General features: G+C 41.7%; 1 protein-coding gene across 2 annotated transcripts in view; it reads right to left on the bottom strand.

Moving 5' to 3' along the window:
* The window catches only part of greb1 (growth regulating estrogen receptor binding 1), a 118,425-nt gene that overhangs the window by 18,931 nt on the left and 74,174 nt on the right, over positions 1-25,320 (bottom strand). For both annotated transcript variants that reach the window (XM_034188115.1, XM_034188125.1), the window contains 12 exons: positions 22,082-22,276; positions 18,152-18,349; positions 12,808-12,991; positions 12,509-12,692; positions 12,280-12,416; positions 4,641-4,992; positions 4,398-4,513; positions 3,972-4,177; positions 3,259-3,850; positions 2,741-2,897; positions 2,423-2,525; positions 93-245 (listed from right to left, as the gene is read on the bottom strand). In XM_034188115.1, coding sequence (XP_034044006.1) covers positions 93-245; positions 2,423-2,525; positions 2,741-2,897; positions 3,259-3,850; positions 3,972-4,177; positions 4,398-4,513; positions 4,641-4,992; positions 12,280-12,416; positions 12,509-12,692; positions 12,808-12,991; positions 18,152-18,349; positions 22,082-22,276 — 2,577 coding nt within the window. The remainder of the gene's footprint in view (positions 1-92; positions 246-2,422; positions 2,526-2,740; positions 2,898-3,258; positions 3,851-3,971; positions 4,178-4,397; positions 4,514-4,640; positions 4,993-12,279; positions 12,417-12,508; positions 12,693-12,807; positions 12,992-18,151; positions 18,350-22,081; positions 22,277-25,320) is intronic.

The following is a 25,320-nucleotide window of genomic DNA, read 5'->3' as shown; positions in this document are numbered from 1 at the left end:
GTTGTGGCCCTCGATTGCACAAAGTGTTTATGACTTGGATACTGTGTGAATGTCTTTGATTGCGTCATGTCTCATATTCTGTCTGTGCCTACCATCAGCACTGGGTTTATATCCAGGGCAGTAAACAGCACTGATATCATATTTTGGATCATGGATGGTGTAGTCAAAGGGCATCATCCTCATAATGTCTGAGTTGGGCCAGGCAGCATTGGATGGGTGGTACTGTACCCCTTCCACTGGGACAGCTAGATACACAACACATACACAAGCAGATACATTACAGCTGAGCGGAGAGCAACACGAGGGTTGGTTTTTAATGAGGGGTTTAAGAATTAACTGACAGAAATGAAAAATCTGATTTTAAAGTAATAGATATTGCTACATCAGCAGCCGGTCAGCTCTGTGTGAGCCTGATCCCGTCAGATCTCAGAAGCTAAGCAGAGCAGGACCTGGTTAGTACTTGGATGGGAGACCTCTTTGGAACACCAACAGCTGTGTGTTTCTCCGGGAAAAACTGGAGTTGCGTCAGGAAGGGCATCCGGCGTAAAACTTGTGCCAATTACCAATGCGGGAGCAGCCGAATGGACAACAACAGATATTGCTACATCAATACAGAGACCCTTGAATCAATTTAAATGTACTGTGAACCCATCAATGACTCAGTTTTAATGCTATGAATCATTTGAATTTATCTTGTTTCGCTGCTACTTCTGTGTCTTCAACCTCTTATAAATTTAACCATTATACTATGCTATTTATGCTATGTTAACAACAGCTAGTTTCACCTTCTGTGCTTCTTCTATGCTGAACCTTCTGCTACTGTGTGTGGTGCTGCCCCCAGTGGAGAACAAAACATGAGCAGAAGGAGCACCAGTGTGCACAGTGGCAAAAACCTAAAGGTCCCTGGTATTTCATGAAATATGCTTTTTGAAAGTAAGCAATGCCACTTTTGGCTTATTCTATTTTATCATACGTTTGTATCAGACTGCATCAAATCCCAAGTATTTCCAGATACTTTTACAAATACTTTTCAAACTTGGGAATCTCTGTGACACCGTGTTGAATATAGACTGTGATAGTTTGATTATGGCCTGTGATAATATAATAGTGAATCTGTGATAAAACATTTAATCCTTTACTTATCAATAGTATTTGGTCATGCTATTTTCACAATAAATTGTCACTGGTTTATCAGTTTTTGTGTTGATTTGTTGTTTATAGTTCATAGAAAGTATTTGTATTGAAATACTCAAAATATAAAGTATTTGTATTTGAAAAAGTACAAAGTATTTGTATTTGGAAGTCGAAAATCGAAAGTATTTGTATTTAAATACAATGCAAAGTATTTGACCCCATGTCTGGTCAGTGCACAACATCATGGACTACATCATCAGAAATGTTTTTTGCAAGTTGACTGAGAACAATTTTGGACTCCTATTTAAAGTTTGTGTTGGACTGTTGACGTCAAAGCACCAGTGATGCACCAAAATGTAAGTCCCTTTTCTGTTGTTTATGAATTAATAAAATAACAAATGACAAGAATCTATTTTAACCGTTATATAAAACAAATAATTAATGTTTTTTCATTCTTTCAATGTAACGAATATTTAATTTGGTGAAAGATGGAACGTATTATATAACGGCTGAGTGGATCCTTGTCATTTGATTGGTGCTTTGTATGTCACATGACATGGATTAATTCATCCCATTCCATTTAGAGTGCAAATTTGGTTCCATACGTTTGGTACCAATGCACTCTGCACACACACGCAAGCACGTCCTCATGTACGCACGCACACGTGATCGCGCATACACATGTGCGCACGTGCATACATGATCGCACTCGTGCATGCCCACACATGCGCATGCACACACAACAGGCACATGCACGCACACACAAAACAAATCCACTGTGCTTTCTGGAGGCTGTTGGCAGGAAGTTAGAAAGAAAAGCTGCAGTCATTTCTGGCGTGATTTTTTTTTGCTGCACTGAGGACCTACACAGTCTTTTTTTGGTAGTACACACACGCACAAGTGCCGACCAGGTTGCATGTGTGTGCGCGCGTGCAGGGGACAACGACTCTCCCGAGACATAATTTAAAGACATTTAAAGACATAACTGACACTGCTAATTCTCTCTCTCACACACACACAGACGCTTTCCAGCTTTCACCTCATGAAATATTTGTACCAATGAACTCATAAACATTCATTATTTGTATACTGTTTCATAAGGGAGAGATGCACACCTGCAGTTCAAATCTACCTGAGACATATCCTGGCAAAATCATTAATAAGCTGAACCTACCACCATCACCACAACAACAATTATAAAACAATAAAAAATATTTTAAAAAGACAGAAAAATGACTAATTTTGGTCAACCCTCCTGAGAAATAGGGGCAGCTGGTATTATACTGACTGTAGTTGATTTCTTCTTCATCGTAGATATCCACCTCCATCAGCCGGATTAGCATCCGTGAAAGAATGCCAAGGAAGTGGATGTATGCTCCTGTCTTACCCACCTGACCATGGGAATCAGAAAAACAGGGTTTATGTATATATATATATATATATATATATATATATATATATATATATATATATATATATATATATATATATATATATATATATATAAAGAGAGACAGAAATAGCAAGAGAGAGAGAGAGAGAGAGAGAGAGAGAGAGAGAGAGAATAAAGTTATGTAAACAAGAACAAAACAAGTCAAAAAAGAACCTGTGGGGGTCCGCTGAGAAGCAGCCTCCGAGGGTGAAAGGTGTCAGTGCGTCCTTCAGTGCGATTGCTGCTGTCCATGTGGTAGGAGCGGGGGACAGTCCACTGACGATAATAGAGCGACTGTTCAGTGCACGTCATCATCTTACTTAGCAAAGGCCTGCACACATACAATGTCTGCAATTATATTTTTAGAATCTTCAGGATGTATCAAAAGCATCATGCCATCACAAAAGGGAAATCAAGTTGTCCAGGGGTCCCGTGTATATTAATCATTAATCCTTTTATGGTCTTACATTTTCAATAGAATGTAGTAGATGTCAACATGGTCTACCAAAGCGTTGAGCTAAACATTAAAATGTTCATCTCACTGATGTGGAATTTACTGAATGTGAGTAATTTTGTTTACCTGAACAACTATCTTTGATTTTCTTAAGCAAAAATTCCATTCTGACTAATAGATCAACATCCACCAGTGATGTCATTCATGTGCTATTGTATAAAATGTGTATTTGCTGTACCTGAAACTACTAGTCCATGCGACAGACATGTGTGGAAGAAATGAGGTACATCGTGGAAGCCCACTGCTGTCACTTGTGGTAATAACATCGTAAAGAGCACGGGGGAGGAGCACAGAAGGTGGTCGACACACCCCCCGTGCCCAGGAGCAGTTTGGATGAGGAGAGGAGGTGCGAGGCGATGTGGAGCCAGAAGAGGTGGCTTTGGAGTGCTGTTGAGAAGACTGGATAGTTGGCAGCAGCTGAGGATGAGGGTGAAGTACTTGCCTCTGGGAGAGGGAGTGATGTTGGGGGAGCGTTGGAGTGTAAGGCTGGGAGCTTGTTTGAGGTAATGGTGGAACTTGGGGTTTTGGCTGCAGCTGGGAGATGGGTTGGGCCAGAGAATAAATTTGCACTTGAGGCACTTGAGGACATGTAAAAGACTGAGACAAGAGCTGTGGCTGAAGATGAGGCTGGGATTGTGAAGATAACTGAATTGGTTCTATTGCTGCCTTCTGAGCATCCGGTGCAGTGATGCTTTGGGGAGGGAAGGGATCTGAGGCTCCACTGCTTGGGCATGACTGGAGTGGTTGGGTGGTTGACAAAGGAGAATCCCCTACAATAAAAACAAGTAAGAAAAAGATGGTGTGCCATAGACATTAATATATTCACTTGTCCTGCATCCAAATTCTGAGACATCTGAAAATCAGGGAAAAAAATAGGTCAGTTCATCTCACCATTCTCCTGACCTTCGTCCTCCTCATTGTCAGTACTACTGAGTTTTTCTCCATCACTCTCCAGCAGGTTACGTCCTGGTTCTGGATTGTTCATAGGTCGTGACTCTGCCCTCACGAGATACGCAGCCAGCCCAAGCTCTTTTTCAACTGTGGTACGCTGAAAGTATGAGCAGCTTATCACTCGAAGATCACAGTACTTCAGTGACCTGTGGGTACAATTAAAAGCAGCATTTGAACTACAGATGGAAACTGATTCACAGTGGTGGAAAATTGATGTGTGAAAGAACTGGCTCTTAATGCTTTAATGTAATCCTTGAGCTTTTGTTCTCATACTACTTCAAGCACCAAGTTGTGAAATTCAGCTAAGGGAGGTTTGAAAAAGCATCGAAGGTAAAAGTCACATAATGGTCAGATTCATATGTTTACCGGGGCAGCGATTCTCCCAAGGGTTCTGCCCCTGACAGGATTAATATGCAGGGAAGAGCCTCCAGCTCCAGGTATGTCCGAGGCACCCAGCCACCATCCTGGATCTTGAGCCATGTCTGGATCACACATACACAGAAAACATGCATTATTTTAATGATGTATATTTTAATAATGCTCAAATGCTCAAAATTTGTTTTAATGCTCATCAATTCAAGACTCAACTTATTTGATATTTGTTGATACCTTTATCTGATCACTAAAGTTCTGTCCAATGTTCAGTGCTTGGCTGGGATTCCCCAGTATGATTTCAAATCTCTCATCCAGACCCAACTGCCTTCTCACACTGGATAGCCGTTGGTGGGCCCATGATGCAAGAGCCAGCGAGGGGATCCGCAGCAAGACCATGTGACCATGTTGGGCGGAGCACTGCTGGGTAGCAGTGAGCAGGGATTGGACAATCTCCAAGGTCTCCACAGATGTGTGCTTAAGAAGATTGTTGGAGCCGCATATTCTGCCAGAGGCAGCCATCAGAGCGAGGCAGTAGTGTTGGATTAAAACTACAGTCCGGATTACTGAACTGTGCAGTTGAGGGAATCTGAAAAACATGGCAACAAAAGAAATGGAGAGAGTGTGTCACAGCCTACAGAAGGGGGTGCCTTACCTAATCTCAGATTGTTAAGAATAAGAAAGAACTTAATTTAAGGTAAGGTAAATCTTGTCTGAATCTAAAACTGGCATATGTTAGTTAAACTGTAATTTAAGACATACTACTACATAGAGTATCTTTTTGTATGCTGAATGCACTGGACGATTTACTTAACCCTCAAGTGACCGAGTGAGGTCATTTATGACCCCGGCCATATATTTTTGTGTGCCATTTTTCTAATTTTAATCAGAAAAAGTTTCCTTTCATGAATTTTTCTATTTGTCCTGCATTTACACATAGAATTTTTCAAGGATCGGCCCATCCGTGTGTCAAGTATAATCCAAACTTGTCGCTTATGACCCCAGGAAGATCTATGAGATTTTTGACATTATAGCTTCAGATTGTATTGTAATTTGCCAGCTCTATTTACTGTTTTGCAAGGAAGCATGGCCAACAGACCTAGAGTAGCAAGACTTACAGCTGCACAAGCATTAAGTCTGATTCTTGATAGCCAGAGTGAGAATGGAAAGGATGATGGGGTTTTGTGGTTTTAAATGCAACCAAACAAAAACCTGAATATTGCCCCTCGCTTAAAGGGGATAGAGAATCAAAACCATCTTTTTCATGTTTTTGGTGTTAGTTCAGAGTCTCCCCGCCGTGGGGAATACACACGAAGTGCCAGCAAGTTTCAGAACCTCTGTTTCAAGTATTTCGCCTTTTTTGAATTGCCCCTAGAAAACAGGCCAATCCGTTTTTGAGAGAAAACTTACGTCACTTTTTCACCAATAGCCCCCACACACACACACCCACACCCTTTCACACACGCCCCTTCGAAATTAATTATTCATAAGGTTGTACCCACCCATTCGTAACACTCGAAGAGAAGCAATGGCGAGCTACAGGTGTGCTTTCCCAGGCTGTTTTAGCAGACTACGATCTTCCCACGGAAAGCAATGTACGCGATCACTGGATTTTATTCATTTTTAACCGCATCCCCAGTACATACAACCGCCGGCTATTTCTTTGCTCTGCGCATTTCACGGAGGACTGTTTCACAAACCTTGCACGATTTCGAGCTGGCTTCAGTCGGCATGTAATTCTCAGTAGAGGGTCAGTTCCGACTCTGTGACAAACTCAACCCCAGCAATCAGTACAGCCTGTGAGTATCACATTTTCTTTTGTTTTAAATTTGTGTTGCGCCATATTCCTGTTGTAAGAATTGCACGTTAGAATGGCACGTTAGCTCTGGTTTGTTCATCTAAAGGGAATGAGCTAACCCCTTAGCAGCTAGGGATGTGTATCGAGAACCGGTTCCTTTTGGGTATCGTTAAGAAATGACTCGATCCACCGACATCAATAAGCTTTGTGCTTAACGATTATGTTATCGGTCCTTCAGAGTGGCCATTGTTTTGGGGGGTGTTTGTCAGGAAAATGATCATTTCTGTATTGATTACAGACCCTGCAGCGGGTCCGTAAACAACTTTTCTGCAGCGCGGCTTTGCTTTGAACCTTGAACCAATCGAAGCAGTGCTTCGCAGATTGAAGCAATGCTTCGATTATTCCTTCTTTCTTTTGCTTAATTTTCTCCTGCTAAAACCCTAAACAGCATACGTCTGTGAGTATTATTTACCTTTTCTATGTTAAACCGACCTGTTATGTTCTTCTGAAACAGTTGATAGATGTATTTTATAACTTAAAAACGGGAGCGATGCTAACGCGTTAGCATGTCTATGGCATTTTCAATGTTAAAAGTTAGCATTGCAGCTATCATCACGTTCGGGTGCATTTGTTTTCAAATTGTACTAGTTCTTAAATTTATTTTTGTTTGTAGTATATTAATAATCTAATGATTATTATATACAATTTTAGAGAAAGAGGCAAAAAAAAAACCTGAATAGAAACACAACAGAAAATATAAAAGCAATAAAAATAAATAAATAATGCTTTCTTTTCAGTGACAGCAAGGGCAGCCAATCAAACAACGGCAACCGAGCAGCGCCACCTACTTGCATTTCATAATGAGGTTGCCAAATAATCTCAGAAACGACGCCATTAAAGGCAAACGAGGCATTCTAAACCCAGCATAGTAACATAGCTGTTTCAGAGAGCCTTTTAGGAAGGTTCTGAGCCATTACAGACCCAACCAATTTTTTTTGGGCTACATATCACATCACAGAACAAGGATTAATGCCCCATTCAACCTCTCTCTATCACCTTTAATAACCGTGCAGTCTTACTCAGTCATGCTCATGTGCTTAAAAATAAGCTGAACCAGAGGGCCCCTTCACACATAGTACAAAATTGGTCGAATAGCGCATGAAGTGCGCATGAAGCAGGAATTGTCTGCAAACCTGTAAAATTGTAGCTGCCTCCAATATCTCGTACACCTGTTGCTACAACTATTTGCGCACACCAGCAGCTGAAAGACAGAGTGTGCGCTGTAAGAGCCCATTGAACCCTCTCGCTGCAGGTGTCGGCCAAATTCCAGCTGACACACACGAACATCTAACACCGCTCACATAGCACTTAGAAAATGTGCGGCCAGTCACACGATCATCACGAAAACAGTCAGCAGACAATCCAGCCCAGTCTCATGTTTTCTTTTCATGCTCCCGTGACGAAATGAGTCAAATTTTTGTGACGGGGTGTTTTTTAACTCACTATTGCTAACCCTACTCCTAACCCCGACCCTAACCTTAACCATAACCTAATCTTACTCTTTCCCCCCACCCTAACCATAACCACCCGACCCCCTTTTCGTGCAGCTATCACGGAATGAATTAGAATGAATTCATGCCGCCGTGACGAAAATGAGGCACTTTTGGTCACAATATCACGAACCAATAGATTAATGTATATTTTGTGCTGCTGGATCACGACTTGCCGTGAGACCAGGTTGGACAATCACTGTCGAGGTGGATGTGAAATTTGTCTATGTGCCCCCACGAGGGTGTCTTTGCAAAGACACAGTGACACATTGGCGTGTGTGCTGAACCGACAGGGGGTGTGGCCACAGACAGGAGCAGCTGTGGAGATCTGTGGTCCTGGACGTCACAACTGGGGAACACGTACCGTGTTCCGACGGACATGACCTAAAAACTGCCCACTGTGACACGCATGTGTCTTCTTGCTGTCATCATGTGGACATACATAAAAACATATATTGCTGGTGCAATGGACTGCAGCGAGTGCGCACACGGCACACACATTGACAGGCTACCCCAGGTGATCTCACATGATCCCATGTGAGCTCTGTTCCACATGACGTGGTGTCAGTCCTGTGGCGCGCCATCCACAAGACACGTGTTTCGGGCAGGCCACTGTGCCGGGCAAGCTGGACACACTGACAGTAGATGTGGACATGATAAGAGTGCCCTGCTTCTCATTCATGTCATTTCATGACTGTACATTTGTGACCATGGGTCATCTACAGAAGAACAGACAGATCATACTTGTATTGCCCACTTGATAAGAGGGATTCAATAAAATGCGGTGTTTTTATATGGTGTGTGGTTTTATTTTTTTAAAATACATCAATGTCCTTCTTGATATCAGGTATTTTCCTGCACCTTTCACAGGACAGCGATCGTAGTGCAGTGGTAAAGTTTCCACCTGGTAACCGGAGCTTACGGGTTTGAATCCTGTGAGTGACATTTTTTTAACAAAGGTTATTTAACCGCGGGGTTCTGTATTGCATCCCATTTATGTATTATTTATATCAACCCAGTGATATTCACTACTTATACAGCTGGTTTTTATTTTATTGTTCTCCACAGCGGTGTGATGTGGTACAGCTGCTTGCACTGTGTTCCCGCTCGAAAGACACCGTCGTGTGCATGAACCACTGCACTGGGATCGTGCACGCCTGTCCGTCAGCACGATGTTTCCATGGTTTGCTCATACGTGCTGTTTCTCCATGAGTCGTCCTAAGTTGTACTCATTGGTACTATATGTGAAGTGGCCCAGAGACTGGCACACTGTGACTGCTGAGTGGCATTATCATGGGTGTTCATGAGAAAAACATTTTTGACGGAAACTTTTTTTTAGCGTTGGATGGATTATGTGGTGAAGCGTCCCCAGATCTCCCGAGAGATCTGGGGACATGCCCTCCAGAAAAAAATGTTAAAAATGGTGCATTTTGGTGCATTCTGGTAGATTTTTGACACACAGTCTTACTTTAAAAAAAATCAGTTCTCAGTTATATCTGAACAAGATATAACCCTAGAAAGTGATTTTTTTTTTTCAAGGCAGAAGTGTATCTTTGACTGCAAGAAAAGTTGTATACTTAGGGCCCCTTCACACACAGTGCGAATTTGGTTGAATTGCGCATCAAGTGCGCATGAAGTAGGAGTCGTATGCAAAACGTGGAAAATCGTAGCTGCTTCCAATGCCTCGTACACCTGTTGCTACAATTATTTGCGTGCGTCAGCAGCCGAAAGACAAAGTGTGTGTTGTGCGAGCCCATCGTACCCTCTCACAACAGGTGTCAGCCAAATCCCAATATTTTTGATCTTTTTCAAAAGTTGTTATCATCTGAATGTGTTTCAGTGATTTTTCGGGCTGGACTGAAATGCGCTGGTGGTTACGTTACTAATATTGATTTCTAACCCAAAACTGTCAAAAGGGGGAATAAATATAAGTAGCTATAAATCTGATGGCTTATACTGTATAATCAGAGCAGTAAAATGATCAGTCTTTGTGAACATCACATTGACCTCCCACCAGCGCTGACTGACTGTAGATCCACATACGTTCCAAAAGAATTTTCAACCCTATGATATGAGCCTTAAAAACGTGTTGGGAGTAACAGGCAGCCTTTATTTGCTGGTAATTAACCTTTAACTGTTTTACTGCAGGGGACAAATTTGTTTTTAGGACGCTGAAATGCTCTATTTTTTTTTCAGAAATCTGAGTTGATACACCTCACTGCATCATTAAACGCACAACACAAATACACAAATGACAAACTATGAATTATTTTCACAATGTCTATTACACACTGAAATTTCTCCACCAGTGGGCTGTCTTGACGCTGTCCACCGAAATGTGTTCGGCTTCACATGTTGACCACAAAGTTTTTTTTTAATGTCTCCATTCCACTTTTATTATGAAACAAGGTCTTATTCATTATATTAATTGTAGTGTGCTTACCTTTGATTAGAACGGAGAAAATAAATTCCAAATTCCGTACTGAAATGCATGCGGTGCATAAGGCTGTGCACCACGACTCTGTGCTTGAACCACACGTGTCAAACAGCTTCATTAGAGCCGAGCTTCGATTTCTGACCAATCACGGCTCATTTGTCCGCTTCAGTTTCATTCAGGAAATGGCGCTCATCACTTGTTTCATATATATATGACCGTAAATAGTGGAATATTAATTTTGACTTTTACGGAAAACAGTCATAAAACGGAAGAGTAACACCCATGCATTATGAACATAGATGACGTAAATAAAGTTATACTGTTGTATTCTTAGGCTGATACACATACATACTGACACACACACACACACACACACACACACACACACACACACACACACACACACACACACACACACACACACACACGGTTAGTGAACTAGACACCAATAATCCTAGTAAGATAGAGGAGTAAGGCTTGAGTCCATGGTGCTAGCTGAACAAACCTTGCTGGCTTCGCTCTGGAGCATGCATATACGCTTGGCTTCCATAAGTCTATTTTCCTGCATGCAAGGGCGCAATTTAGAACTAGAAATTGGAGTGGACAAAGTGCGAGGCCTGCAGGGCCGAAGCCCATCAGAAGCCAACGGTTTCTAGAGAAGCTCAGATGCATTCTGAGCATCCAGAACAGTAATTTTAATGTTTTGAGAAGACCATAAAGTGGACACCATTTGACTTATGCAATTTGAAACTGTGGATATAAGTACTTTATTCTGAGAATAGCCAGCATTGATTTTATTAACATCCTGGTGTAAATAAGGTATCACCACATGTGTAGAACTCAAAAAGAATGATAGGTTGAGTTTTCATTAAAAAAACAACTGCAATGCGGTAAAATGTATTCATAAATATGAAAGAACAGGCTCTTAATAATTATTAACTATCGCATACTGTATTTTTTTTCTCAACATTTGTTTTTGCATAAGTTTGAACAAACAACAGATCATAGGTTTAGGATAAATTACTTATCATGAATTAAATTTTCGAAGTGGCACTAATGACAACACTCAACTGAACATAATTTCGCTTGCATAGACTGATTTTGGAGATCAAGCAATAATTGCAGATGGGCTTTCTGAGGTCCCAGATAGCTTTTCTGATTTCCTTTTCTAACTTTCAGAATTTAGTAAATTAGCATATGGTCCACTGATACTTATGTGTAGACGCTAGTCCCTAGAGGCAACTATTTTTGGTTTCAAATCTGGGCAAATGCAGTCCCAGAAAATTCTGAATGTGACAAACAAGAAACGGGTGTTGTAAACAAGTCAATGCTGCTAAAAATACAAACTTGCAGAAACAAAGATACTATTCTGACATGGTTTTGCACATAAGACTGACATGGTTTGCACATAACACTGGCATAGCATGTTTCAAGTACACACATATATGTCAGAAGGTGGGGGGGACATACCATATTCTGTCCCCCCTGGTTGACATGGGTGGGGGGACATGTCCCCCCATCTCCCAACAAACTGCGCCCATGCGTGCACGATTTGTCCCGCATCCTTTTTGAGAACACAATTACAAGGTATTAAATGGGTTACCACCAAAAGTCATTGAATCATTCTGCTTTAAATGAGTAAGGGAGGTAGATGAGAAGTTCAAATAAACTTAAGGTTAGGGGGTGTTTGAAATCACATTACAAGATTGTAATAAATATGTTCAACACTTATTTTATCCACTGTATGTCAGTATTTTTTATTTCACTTTATCAAAGCATTTTGTTTTATTGTTGTAGCCAAATAACTTTGGACATTTTTAAAAATGTTTTGATTAAACAAAATTGCTTTGCTTGCATTTATTTCTAACCATATATTAAAATGTGCACATAAAATATCAGGGTACCAACAGTTTTGACCACGTGTATGTTTTGAGGAAAATCTTCACACTGAAATTTAACAATATTTACTTTAAAAAAGAGACGAAATTGATCTGAACAATATGACCTCATTAATCTCTTCAGAGGTAAAAATTGTCCATATTTCTTGCTGTTTGTTGTAAGTTAAGTTTAGTGTTTTAATGTGTATGTTACCTTTCTTCGAGCGCAGATGCAATGCTTTCAAAAGAGGAATCATAACGCATCAGAGGCAGGCTGTTCCCTGAATGAGTCAACTCTAAAAGCTCAGAAACACCAAAGTATCTCATCCTCTCGTGGTACAGGTCCACATCCTACACACACAGAATGTTATGCATTCAAGTGATTTAAGTATTCACTCGTAATCTCAGTCATGTGTGTCAGCCTCAAAACAAACTACACTTACATTGCTGAAAGCAGCGGGCCAGTGGATCTCATTGTAGGGGCTGATGCGTGTGTACTGTGTCTGCAAGGTGAAGGGGAAGGAGGTGACGTGCAGAATGAGGATATTTGGAGCATCTCTGATCTGTGTGGAGTTTAACAGCTTGTCCACCAGACCCAAACCACTGTCTGAACTGTTGTAGGATGCACTGAGGGACACAAAGCCACAAACCAGTCAACTCTAAAAGCTTGTTGTTGTTATTATTGGAAGTTAACAAATCAATTACTCCATTTGACCCTTATTCTCTCTGTCCTCACACATACCTGGTAACATCCCAGTGGGCATGGTCATGGACAAGGATGTACAATGTGTAGGAATTACTGTGTGCTTCTTGGATAAGTCTGTCAATTCGTGTTTGGGAGCTCTGATCAATCTTGACCACGTACTGCTCAGCATCCTGGTGAGAAACACACTCCTGATCTAAACCCCCAAGTCCCCGAAGGATACCTGACACAAACAGACAGCAGATAGCAAATCAGCAACTGCGGGCAAAAACACAGACCATAGTGATTATCAGGAAGAGTTATGGACATTAACAGATCCATCAACAAACTACCATCACTCACTGTAAATCTTCACAAAAGATGTGTAATAGTAGAGCTTGTTGTAAATGTTTTAAGATATTTAAGCAGATTCACTCTTAATTGTAGGTGGTCTATTATCAGGATTACTCAAAATGTTTTCTGTGGAGCTCAACAAAAATTTGAAAAATTATCCATTTAAAAAGGAAAAACATCCAAATCTTGTTCCTGATCAGGATGTGAATGTAGTTCTGGACAAGTTCCTTTTACATATACAGATGTAAACATTATCAGTTTTTAAAAACTAATCACAACACCCCATAATGACAATATGAAAAAAGTTTTTTTTTTGCAAATTTATTAAAAATAAAAAAAACTAAGGAATTACATGTACGTAAGTATTTACAGCCTTTGCTCAATAGTTTGTCGATGCACCTTTGGCAACAATTACAGCTTCAAGTCTTCTTGAATATGATGCCACAAACTTGCGCATCTATCTTTTGTCAGTTTTCCCCATTCCTCTTTGCAGAACCTCTCAAGCTCCATCAGGTTGGATGGGGAGCGTCATTGCACAGCCATTTTCAGATCTCTCCTGAGAAGTTCAATCGGATTCAGGTCTGGGCTCTGGCTGGGCCACTCAAGGACATTCACAGAGTTGTCCTGAAGCCACTCCTTTGATATCTTGGCTGTGTGCTTAAGGTCATTGTCCTGCTGAAAGATGAGCTGTCACCTCAGTCTGAGGTCAAGAGCACTCTGGAGCAGCGTTTCAGCCAGGATGTCTCTGTACATTGTTGCATTCATCTTTTCCTCAATCCTGGCTAGTCTCCCAGTTCCTGCTGCTCAAAAACATCATGATGCGGCCACCACCTTGCTTCACTGTAGGGATGGTATTGGCTAGGTGAAGGTCTGAGAGTCCTTCGGGTGCCTTTTGGCAAACTCCGGGTGGGCTGCCATGTGCCTTTTACTAAGGAATGGCTTCTGTCTGGCCACTCTACCATACAGGCCTGATTGGTGGATTGCTGCAGAGATGGTTGTCCTTCTGGAAGGTTCTCCTTTCTCCACAGAGGAATGCTGGACCTCTGATAGAATGACCACTGGGTTCTTGGTCTCCGCCCTGACTAAGGTCCTTGTCCCCCAATTGCTCAGTAGACAGACAGCCAGCTCAAGGAAGAGTCCTGGTGGATAGAAACTCCTTCCATTTACAGATGATGCTCAATGGAACCTTCAAAGCAGCAGAAATGTTTCCTGTACCCTTCCCCAGATTTGTGCCTCAAGACAATTCTGTCTCAAAGGTCTACAGACATTTCCTTTAACTTCGTACTTGGCTTATGCTTCTGCACTGTCAATTGTGGGACCTTGTATGTAGACAGGAGTGTGCCTTTCAAAATCATGTCCAACCAACTGAATTTACCCCAGGTGGACTCCAATTAAGCTGAAGAAACATCTCAAGGATGATCAGTGGAAACATGATGCACCTGAGCTCAATTTTGAGCTTCATGACAAAGGCTGTAAATACTCATGTACAACCCCAATTCTAATGAAGTTGGGGCGTTGTGTGAAATGTAAATTAAAAACAGAATACAATGATTTGCAAATCCTCTTCAACCTATATTCAACTGAATACACCACAAAGACAAGATATTTAATGTTCAAACTGATAGACGTTTTGGGGTTTTTGTGCAAATAACTGCTCATTTTGAAATGGATGCCTGCAACACTTTTCAAAAAAGCTGGGCAACAACAGACTGGGAAAGTTGATGAATGCTCAATGAATACCTGTTTGGAACATTCCACAGGTGAACATGTTAACTGGAAAGAGGTGAGTGTCATGATTGGGTATAAAAGGAGCATCCCCAAAAGGCTCAGCCGTTCACAAGCAAAGATGAGTCGAGGCTCACCAATTTGTGAACAACTGCATGAAAAAATAGTCCAACAGTTTAAGAACAATGTTTCTCAACATTCAATTGCAAGAAATTTAGGGATTCCATCATCTACAGCCCATAATATAATCAGAAGATTCAGAGAATCTGGAGAACTTTCTACACGGAAGCGGCAAGGCTGAAAACCAACACTGAATGCCCGTGACCTTTGATCCCTCAGACGGCACTGCATTAAAAACCAACATCATTGTGTAAAGGATCTTACCGCGTGGGCTCAGGAACACTTCAGAAATCCATTGTCAGTTAACACAGTTCGTCGCTACATCTACAAGTGCAAGTTAAAACTCTACCATGCAAAGTGAAAGCCATACATCAATAACATCCAGAAACACCGCTGCCTTCTCTGGGCTCATTTGAAATGGACAGACGCAAATTGGAAAAGTGTGCTGTGGTCTGATGAGTCCACATTTCAAATTGTTTTTGGAAATCATGGGTGTCGTGTAGGGATGTCCCGATCCGATCACGTGATCGGAAATCGGGCCTGATCACGTGGTTTAAGACTTGATCAAAATCGGACGTTGCATCCCGATCAGGAATCCGATATAGATTTTATCCTCATTATTTTGATGAGCACTATTTCAAGCTCATTATTGCAGATTAATGGGCCTTTCATGCGTTGGAAGCATCAGAGGCGTGAGACGCATTGCTTTTTAGAGGCGTCAGAAGCGTTGCTTTAGCTCGGCTTTTGACGCGACACTTCTGACGGGAGCGCGCATTGCCGCTTGTCGGCAGGCTGACGCGGTCAAAGTTCAACCCAATCTTTTTTTTTTTTTAATTGAACAAAAGAAAAAACATAAGTTCAACTGGACATTCTAGCACACGCATGCGGCTGAAACCGATTCCAGAGGACAAAAGGGAACAAGAGTTGCGCAGTGAATTTGGGAAGAACAGATGGAATTGTAACCCCGACAGAGGTGGGGGGAGTTACGCGCGCAAAGTTTCTTTTGCAGAACTGCTGGTGTGTTTACGTGCTCAGCCTGATGCCTCGATGGAATGACAAGAGGATGATGGACACTTTCCCACCGAAACTCTTGCTCAGTCATCCTTCCGTGCGCAGCAGGACCCGGTGCTGACCAAGTCCTCAGGACGATGACCTGTCATTTGATTAACAAAAAGAAAAAAACAAATTGTCCTGTGATCGTTTGTCTGCAAACGGAGCGAGAGATGGTGTGCGCACGAGCGACGTGCACTCATCACATTTAGGAGCGCGTCTTAAAGAGCTTCCGTCTTCATTCACGTTCATGCTCTGAACTTGTTGAACACTGATAAACATCAGATGGGTACACTGAGGATTGTCAGGACGCAAATGTAAGTTGTTGTTTTTTTTTTCCTTTTACTTTTCAAGTTGACTTTTGAACTTTCGACGCTCTGAGCTGTGACGTAGCTTCACTCTGTCCAATAGGAACAAAACGTCGGGCCAAAACACGGAAGACTAGTGGCAGAAACCACTGATCTGTACAAATGGTAAATGGACTGCATTTATATAGCGCTCTTCCATCTGCATCAGATGCTCAAAGCACTTTACAATTATGCCTCACATTCACCCCGATGTCAGGGTGCTGCCATACAAGGCGCTCACTACACACCGGGAGCAATAGGGGATTAAAGACCTTGCCCAAGGGCCCTTAGTGATTTTCCAGTCAGGCGGGGATTTGAACCACAGATCAGTGCAGAAACCACGTGTCTGAAGAAAAATCCTTGGAAATGTTTTTTTGTTGTTGTTGTTTGTTACCTCAAAATTTCTTTTTACTGTTTAAAAAAGTTTAGAACACGTAATTAAAATAGCTAAATCAATAAATGGCTCTTTAGAAACCTTTCATCTATAAATTAAAACCACCTGTTATTTCAGATAATTTCATTTTACATAAGGAACCCTGGACATTTATTTTTAGACAAATAAAATTACATGGAAATTTGTACATTTTTTAAGTCTGGTAGATTATTACTTGATTGTTCAAGCTACCTCAAGGAGAAGTGCACTGTTTAAGTGATAAATAATAAAATAAGGTGATTAAAATGAAATTATTATATATTTAGAATTTGTTCATTGTTCATTCAGTTTTTAAAGTATCAGATCGGGACTCAGTATTGGCAGATACTCAAAATCAGATGACTCGGAATTGGATCGGGGCCAAAAAAACCTGATCAGGACATCCCTAGTGTCGTGTCCCCCGGACAAAAGAGGAAAACGACCATCCAGACTGTTACCAGCACAAAGTTCAAAAGCCAGCATCTGTGATGGTATGGAGGTGTGTTAGTGCCCATGACATGGGCAACTTACACATCTGTGATGGCACAATCAATGCTGAAATGTACATCCAGGTTTTGGAGCAACATATGCTGCCATCCAAGCAACATCTTTTTCAGGGACATCCCTGCTTATTTCAGCAAGACAATGCCAAGCCACATTCTGCACGTGTTAAAACAATGTGGCTTCGTAGTAAAAGAGTACAGGTACTAGACTGGCCTGCCTGCAGTCCAGACCTGTTGCCCCTTGAAAATGTGTGGCGCATTATGAAGCGCAAAATACCACAACAGAGACCCCGGACTGTTAAACAACTGAAGTCGTACATCAAGCAAGAATGGAAAAGAATTCCACATACAAAGCTTCAGCAATTAGTGTCCTCAGTTCCCAAACGCTTATTGAGTGTTATTAGAAGGAAAGGTGATGTAACACAGTGGTAAACATACCACTGTCCCAGCTTTTTTGAAATGTGTTGCAGACATCCATTTCAAAAAGAGCAAATATTTGCACAAAAACAAAGTTTATCAGGTTGAACATTAAATATCTTGTCTTTGTGGTGTATTCAACTGAATATAGGTTGAAGAGGATTTGCAAATCATTGTATTCTGTTTTTATTTACATTTTATACAATGTCCCAACTTTAATTGGAATTGGTGTTGTACATGTGATTTCTTTTTTTTTTTTAAATAAATTTGCAAAAATCAAAAAAAAAAAAAAAAAAAAACCTTTTTCAGATTGTCATTATGGAGTATTCTGTGTAGAATTTTGAGGAAAAAAATTATTTCATCAATTTTGGAATAAGGCTGTAACATAACAAAATGTGGAAAAGTGAAGTGCTGTGAATACTTTATAGATGTACTGTACATAATAAATAAATGATAAGAAAACAAATAGCACTAACCAGAGTTCCACAGATGCAAAACTGTCTGTTGAAATGTGACCTCAGAGGGTGGGACCAAGATGAGGAAGCTGACTCTGTCAAAAGAGCCTAGGTCAAGGTTTTGTGTGCTGGAGTCTGCTATGGCACAAACATGGGACAGCAGCTTTCTGGCTACTGCCAGCTGGATGGGACGAACTTCATGCCACTCTACGCTGTATTCTACATGTCGAGAAATATACACACTTCACTGAAAATGTTGCTCAGCCTTTTGCACATTTGCAGCCAGATATGAAAGAACAAACATTGAAAAGATAGAACATGCAGATGCAATCTGAAGGTCGATTTCTATGTTCTACAGTTAGACATATTTCAGATTGATAGCCGCAATCTCCAGGAATAGTCACAAGAGCAAGTGACACAAAGGTCAAACATTGAACACATAGTTGCAGACAGTTTTCTTCACTGCCAGATTTTTAGTGGGTCACCAGTTCACACACACCAAAACAAAGGCCTCTTTAAATAAGACAGCACATTCCAGATGATTTCAGAAATTCATGTAATTATTTTTAAAAGCTTTTGAATGATTAACTGGCCCACAGTGGGGATAACACTATGTAACAAATTTTTTATTTTTGTTTTGTTCCTGGGTACACAGTGTGTTTTCTTAACCTGTTATGCCTTAAATAAATAGAAAATAGCTGTTATTCCACAGAAACTTTGCTTCTGTGATCAGTACAATATTTTGAAATTTGTCTGTTTTCAAGAATATTCTCGATTCGCCTTCACTACTACTGAGTAGTCTTCTAGAATATTCTTTAACTGCTAGAACTGTCCAGAATTTCCTGTTATATGGCTGGGGGGCCTGGCTGCCTTTTTGTTTCTGTCCTTTGTTTCTCCTTCCAGGTGGCTTGCATGTGGGACTGAGTGGCTGTGTTGCTGAGGTTATCAGGACCTCACCCTGATCACCTGCGGCTCGTCAGGACTCACAGCTGAGGTGCATCTATATGGATTGGAACATGGTGGCATTTAAGACTGGAGTATGCAGTGTGTATTTGCCAGAGACTCGACCTTGTGACCAGACGGGTGAGATCGTCGTCTCGGGAGCCATCTCATCATCAGTGGATGCAGAGAACGTCCGGGTTTGATGCACGGTCTGTGAAAGAGGACGGGGTGAGGTCTCACGCTCGTCAGCACACTTCCTGAGGTACGTTAGATTTTGTGACTAACATTTATAGTCAGTAAATGTGGTGTCCCTCACACCTTTTTATATTGAGCTGTATGTTAGTCATGTATCGACTTCCCCTGCAGTGGAGTTTTGTGAACTGGATGTTCCATGCCTGCAGGTTGGGAAGTTGATTAGTAATCAAGCCAGGAAGTGTTTGCTGTTTGTACACCTTTAAGTGTTCTCTCTGTGTGTAGAGTGTGGACTCACATAATGGTTCCTTCTTTCACAGACTCGGTTTGTTGCGGCCACCTGGGGGGTGTCGGCGGGGTCCTTGGGTCCGAACAGCTTCTGGCTCCGGGCCGTTAGCGCTGCTGGGAGCGCACCACGCCAGACCGCACTTTGTTCTTTATGTATCACTGTTATGTATTAAATTCAGTTAGCCTTTGTACCGTGCTCTGCTTATTTCATACTGGGTCTTTCAAAAGCTGGTCGGTTCTCCGAGTTGCGTCCGACACATAACATTTCCTAGAAGTTTTCAGAATTATCTAGAAATTTCAAGAAACTTTTAGAACTTTCTAGAACGTAAAAAAAAATAAAATAAAATCAAAGTTTGTGCTGAATGTAGTCATTTTTCCATAGACTTTAGACATAAGCAGTTGAAATATAACACTTAGAAGCCAGGAACAAAAATTGTGTTACATACTACTGATAGAACTCGCGCCTTCTTCTAGTTAAGAGAAGGGAACATTTTTTTTTAAAGAGTTAAGCCAAGTAAAGCCCTGGTTCCACCAAATAATAAAGCCATGAATAATTTCAGTGATTATTCAAATAATAAGCCATGTATATGAACATTGCGCAAACAATTAAAAAACATGAGTGAGTATTTGTAATGTAATGTTTAATGCGGTGCGCTGGCGCAATCACTCGCTCTGAGTGATTGCGCCAGCGCACCGCATCACAGCATAGCCGATAACTACAGCTGCTCATAAGAAGGAATGAACATGCAACTGTTTTACCAAGCCATTACAATATAAACATTACAAATACTCACTTTTTAGACTGTTCCAAATATGTTCTCCACCTCATGCTGCGCAGGAAAGAGAGAAAAAAGCAGCAGCTAAAATGGTCCTCTGTGATTCCGGAAGCAATTCGAGGTGTTTTCAACAGGTATTTTCTGAGAGAAAATGAGTAATCCGCTAGGAAATAATTATTCTATATACAGCATCCAGCGCACAAAGCGGGTGTGACTGTCACAACGAAGTGCACGAGAGGGCGAAGCCAAAATAGCCTGTCCAAAATAATCTGTCCTCTCCTCGTAGCCGCCAGGTGCTCGGATAATGGGCGTCTAACAGCCTCGTGCCCACCACTAACATACCTCTAACATCCTCGTTTGTCCTCGTAGTACCCCGTACTGTTTTGCTAAATTTTGAACTTCTTGAAATTAGTGCCATGCTCAGAAATGAGCCTCGCTAGCTGAATATTCTGCCTCTAAGAGCCTCTAAACATGCCCTGACACTTGCACGACTTGAGACGATTTTACTTTCATGCACAGCAGAGTGTGTGCAAGTGCGCAGATCAAAGTCATGCAAGTGTCAGGGGCCTTAAGAGCCACTATTCTCCCATGTTTGTTGAATAACCTGACTTGTACCAAAAAAAAAAAAAAAAAAAACACGCAACGTGGCTCATTATTCATTGTTCATTATTCGGTGGGACCAGGGCTTTAGTCCCTTTGGCTGGTCCTTTGTTTTCAATAAGGGTCACCACAGCATATCTAAGGTGGATCTGTATGTTGATTTGGACAAGTTTTACGCCAGATGCCCTTCCTGACACAACTCCATATTATATTATATTGTGGCAAGGGTGGGATTTGAACCAGGAACCTTTTGCACTGAAACCAAGCAAACTAATCACTTGGCCACTACCTCTGCTGAAGAATTAAACCAAGACTGGAGCAAAATTGTGGCTCTTCATAATGAGGGTGAGGGAAAAAACCGAATCTTTGATGCATCACAGTGTGAGCAATTCTGAATCAACACAGAAACATCTATAATCAGTTTTATGAATGTTAAATACAGGGGTGGGAATGGAGGTGCTGGCCGCCATTCATAGGTACTTTCCATGGTCCTTATGTAAACCTATGTTTCCATTTGTACTGGAGTCATTTTTTGATCTAGAAATGTCCTTTCAATTTCAATACGTCTGCCATATGGCTTCGCTTCCAGTTACAGGGCATTGTCTGGGGAAAAAAGATGTGTTTTTATTTATTTTTTTTACTATATGCGACAAAAGACTTAAGAAGAAGCATATAATATCGGATAGCGTTTAACTTCTAAAGTCTAAAAAAACTGTTATGTGACGAATGCTCATTTGTGCTGCTAAAAAAATCTCAGCTTTTATCTTCATCTTATCTATCTAAATTAAGACCCAGGTACTGAAGAAACATCCACTAGTACTAAAAGAGTAAATGAACATCATATGAACAATTATTTTGGAAATAACATCAGCTCCCAAATTTTGGCCATATGATGTGTTTCTCTTTGTATGATCCAGCCCACAGGTGCCTTGGCCAAGGAGATGCCTGTGATTCTCCTGACTGTGACGGATAAATGGCTACTTTCGAGAAGTGAGCATGGACAGGTTGTGTGCCTGGGTGGTTGCTATCCAGGACCTGGGGCAGTGGCATGAAAGATGCGGTACTGTACAGGATTGGGGAATATTCCCAAACCTGACCTGACCTTCTTTGGGAGAGCACTGATATGACACATTCTCGTCTGTGTGCATCTCACCTGAACATGTATCTTTGGAACTTGGAGTGCTGACTTTAGGGCTTGTTGTGTCTTGTGATATTTGCGCGTACGAATCCTTTGGACTGTGTTTCTTTGGTGGACTCCTCTCCTCAGATGATTCATGACTGCTAGTTAAAGGAGACGTCTCATCACTGTCACCAGTGGTGCTGTTCAGCAGAGGCTCTATATCACCCTCTGAGAATCAGAAACACACACGGTAATGTCTCACGTTAAGCATATTACGCCACACACAAATATGTATGTGCTAACATAAGCTCATGAATGTTAAAGCGGATTTAAAATACATATATTCAATTTCTGTGCTTACAGAGTACATCATTTAAATATGACTTGGTTCAATTCAAAGAGTCAAAGATTCAAACAACTTTATTGAACCCTAAAAGTGCAATTCATATCACACCCAATTACCTCAGACAAAAAATACAGTAATTAATCCACAAATATTACTCGTTGAACGTAATAATGGCACATATAAGAATTAAAACACCGCACATATACATTTGATTATTTATGTACGCTAAACTTTAAGACAGTCCATCATTCGAATTGAGGCAATATGAGTGTGGGGGAGCCACAGCAGTCTCCCATGCAGCTGCGAGCTTGGGGAAAAACAGAAATCTGCAGCAGCTGAGCCGCACTGCCTCCCCTTGGTAGGGTTGGTTGAAATCTTGGTAGGTGCAGATCTTGTGCAGATGAGTTTATATCAATTACTGTCCGTGTGTGCATAATGTCTGGAGTTGCCTTGACAACATCTGTAGGGGAGGGCAGAAAGATAAGAGGGAGAGCTGAATGGTTCACCAAGGCCGTAGAGATTCTTCTGGAGGAAAACAAATGGGGCGTTTTAACCATTGGTGGCTGATAAGCTTGCCATGTTAGGGTTAAGCAGAGAAACACAGAAATTTCATTTACGGCTCCTCTGACCGAGCAAATCCAATTTATGAGTATTCCCTGGTCTCTGATATCTTCCTTTGCAAGATGGATAGTTGCTCTGAGATGTTTTCCAACTTGCGTCTGAGTTCAATGGTTAACGCAGTCTAAGATTGTACCGCTTTGCCCACCTCATTAATCATGACGGACAGGTGAGGGATCGTGGTTCTGGTTGCAGCTGTCTTGCCAATTCTAAGGTAGGTCAGGGCACCAAGTAAACCAATAAGTACCAGTCCTCCTACTATAAAACCAAATAAAAATAAATCTTCAACATCCTCCACAGAGAGTGGAGCCAAGCACATGACGCGCCACTTCACCCAGGTGTCGAGAACATAGCCCACAGGGTAGGTTCCATCTGGGCATGCAGGGGCCCCCAGCCCTGATCTCCTTGTTGAAAAAATGGTGTCAATAGTGTTCAGAGACCAGCTGATCAATTCCATGGTTAATCCAATATAGTTTGAAGAATTCACAGTCTGGTGAAGTGGGGACTTTGAAGGTTGGAGGAGAGATAGAGAAACACAGAGGAGAGAAGAGAGGAGGAGGAGATGCAACCGCCTTCGCCAAAGTCCCAGCTCAAAAGTTTACCAGATAACACCTTCTTTAACCCTCTGGGGCAGACACCATCGTATATGATAGCTGAGTACAAGTTTTTACTAAATTATAAATAACTTTTTAATGATATGAGATAGAAACTTTTTTTTGCTGAAAAGTTAACTCCGCGGACTTTCGAGCCAGTGATCCACCATCTTTGTACTCCTCATAGAAGCTGTGTGATGACGTGTGCAATGTGAGTGTCCAATTGGAATTGGCTCACCGTCACATGGTTTTCCAATATCCAATGGTAAGGCAGAGCAGTCGTAAGCCCCTTTCACACCGGGGCTGCTCCCAGTTGCTCCCTATTGCGCCATGACGCCGCCGAAAAACCGCGCTGTTTGGAGTTAATTGCCGGTTAATTACTGTGTCAGCTTGCGTCCGATGACGTCTCGTTGCGCTGCGAGTTTTGCTGCCAGGTGCTGCCAGTTGCTCCCCCTCACTCTAAACTTTAAATAGCCTCATTTTCTGCCTCTCATCCAGTTTTCGGAACACAGTATACACACCTCGCTGCCCTTGGAAGTAGTGAACTGTTTTTGCAGAAACAGATCATGTCGTTTTATAGTCCTCATGCAAAAGCTGCACTTCTGTAGCATCTGAATGCCCTGAGAGCATTAGTTGATGTTGTGGCAGAATCAGAGCGCTTGAGAGAAGAGGAACACAGAAGGAGGCAAAAAAAAAAAAAAAACTGCAGCAGAGGAAACTCCAGCGAGTTAAAAATACTGCAGCAGCCTCCGGCGGGATAAAAGTTCCAAAACAATACAGTCCAGCGGGACAAAAATCTGTCAAAAATCAATAATGGTGTACTACACGCACAATCCAAAGTTTATATACAGCTGAACAATGCAGCAATGCGCGATCACGAAATGGCGCCGAGTAGCATGGTCTTTCGAGGGTGTGGCTTCGAGTCACGCCGGGTAACGCCTCTTTGCCCCGAGTTACGCCTCTTTGCCCCCGCTTGCGCTGGAACCACTTCCTTTCTGCGTCGAGCAGAGGACGCCAAAAAAATTAAACCGGTTTAATTTTTCGGCGCCCGACTTGCTTCGTCCTTTGCGCCCCTTGTGCTGTTGTGGCGCCGAGCTGCATCGTCTCGGCACCGAGCTGCTTCCACGCGGCATCGCACGGCGCAAGTGGGAGCAACCGGGAGCAGCCCCGGTGTGAAAGGGGCTTTACATGGTAGATCATTTGTAGAAGCAATGTGTTAGTCTTTGGCATCTGAATGCTATCTGAATAGCCCACTGGCTGCTGGCTCCATGTGTAAAAATGCAGCGTTGGAGATCAGCGTAAGAGGGTCTCATACAACCTCACATGGTCGACCAAAGAGTGTCACTGAGAGAAATGATTCACTACTTGGCCAGGGAATATTGCTGAATAAGCCTCTCACTCTCACTTGTAAAGTGCCATTTACGCATATGAATGAAAGGGGGTGTTAACAAGGTCTCAAACTGTGAAGAAAGGTTGTTTACAGTGCAGGAACACATTCCAAGAGGTAGTCAAACTCCATGGAAGTAAAAGGTTTGTGTTGTAAGTAGGGATGGGTATCGATAAGATTTTATCGATATCAATACCATTATCGATTCCGCTTATCGATCCGATTCCTTATCGATACCTACTGTGAATTTTTTGTGTACTAAAAGTAGGCTTTACAGGTTTTCTATGTCTGCGGGTCAAAGAGCTTTTTCTTATTGTGCACCTGCTCT

Source organism: Thalassophryne amazonica, chromosome 2 (assembly GCF_902500255.1).
Source record: "Thalassophryne amazonica chromosome 2, fThaAma1.1, whole genome shotgun sequence".
NCBI classification, from domain to species: domain Eukaryota; kingdom Metazoa; phylum Chordata; class Actinopteri; order Batrachoidiformes; family Batrachoididae; genus Thalassophryne; species Thalassophryne amazonica.
Note: the sequence above shows the minus strand (reverse complement) of the source record. Positions and strands in the feature narration are given on the sequence as shown.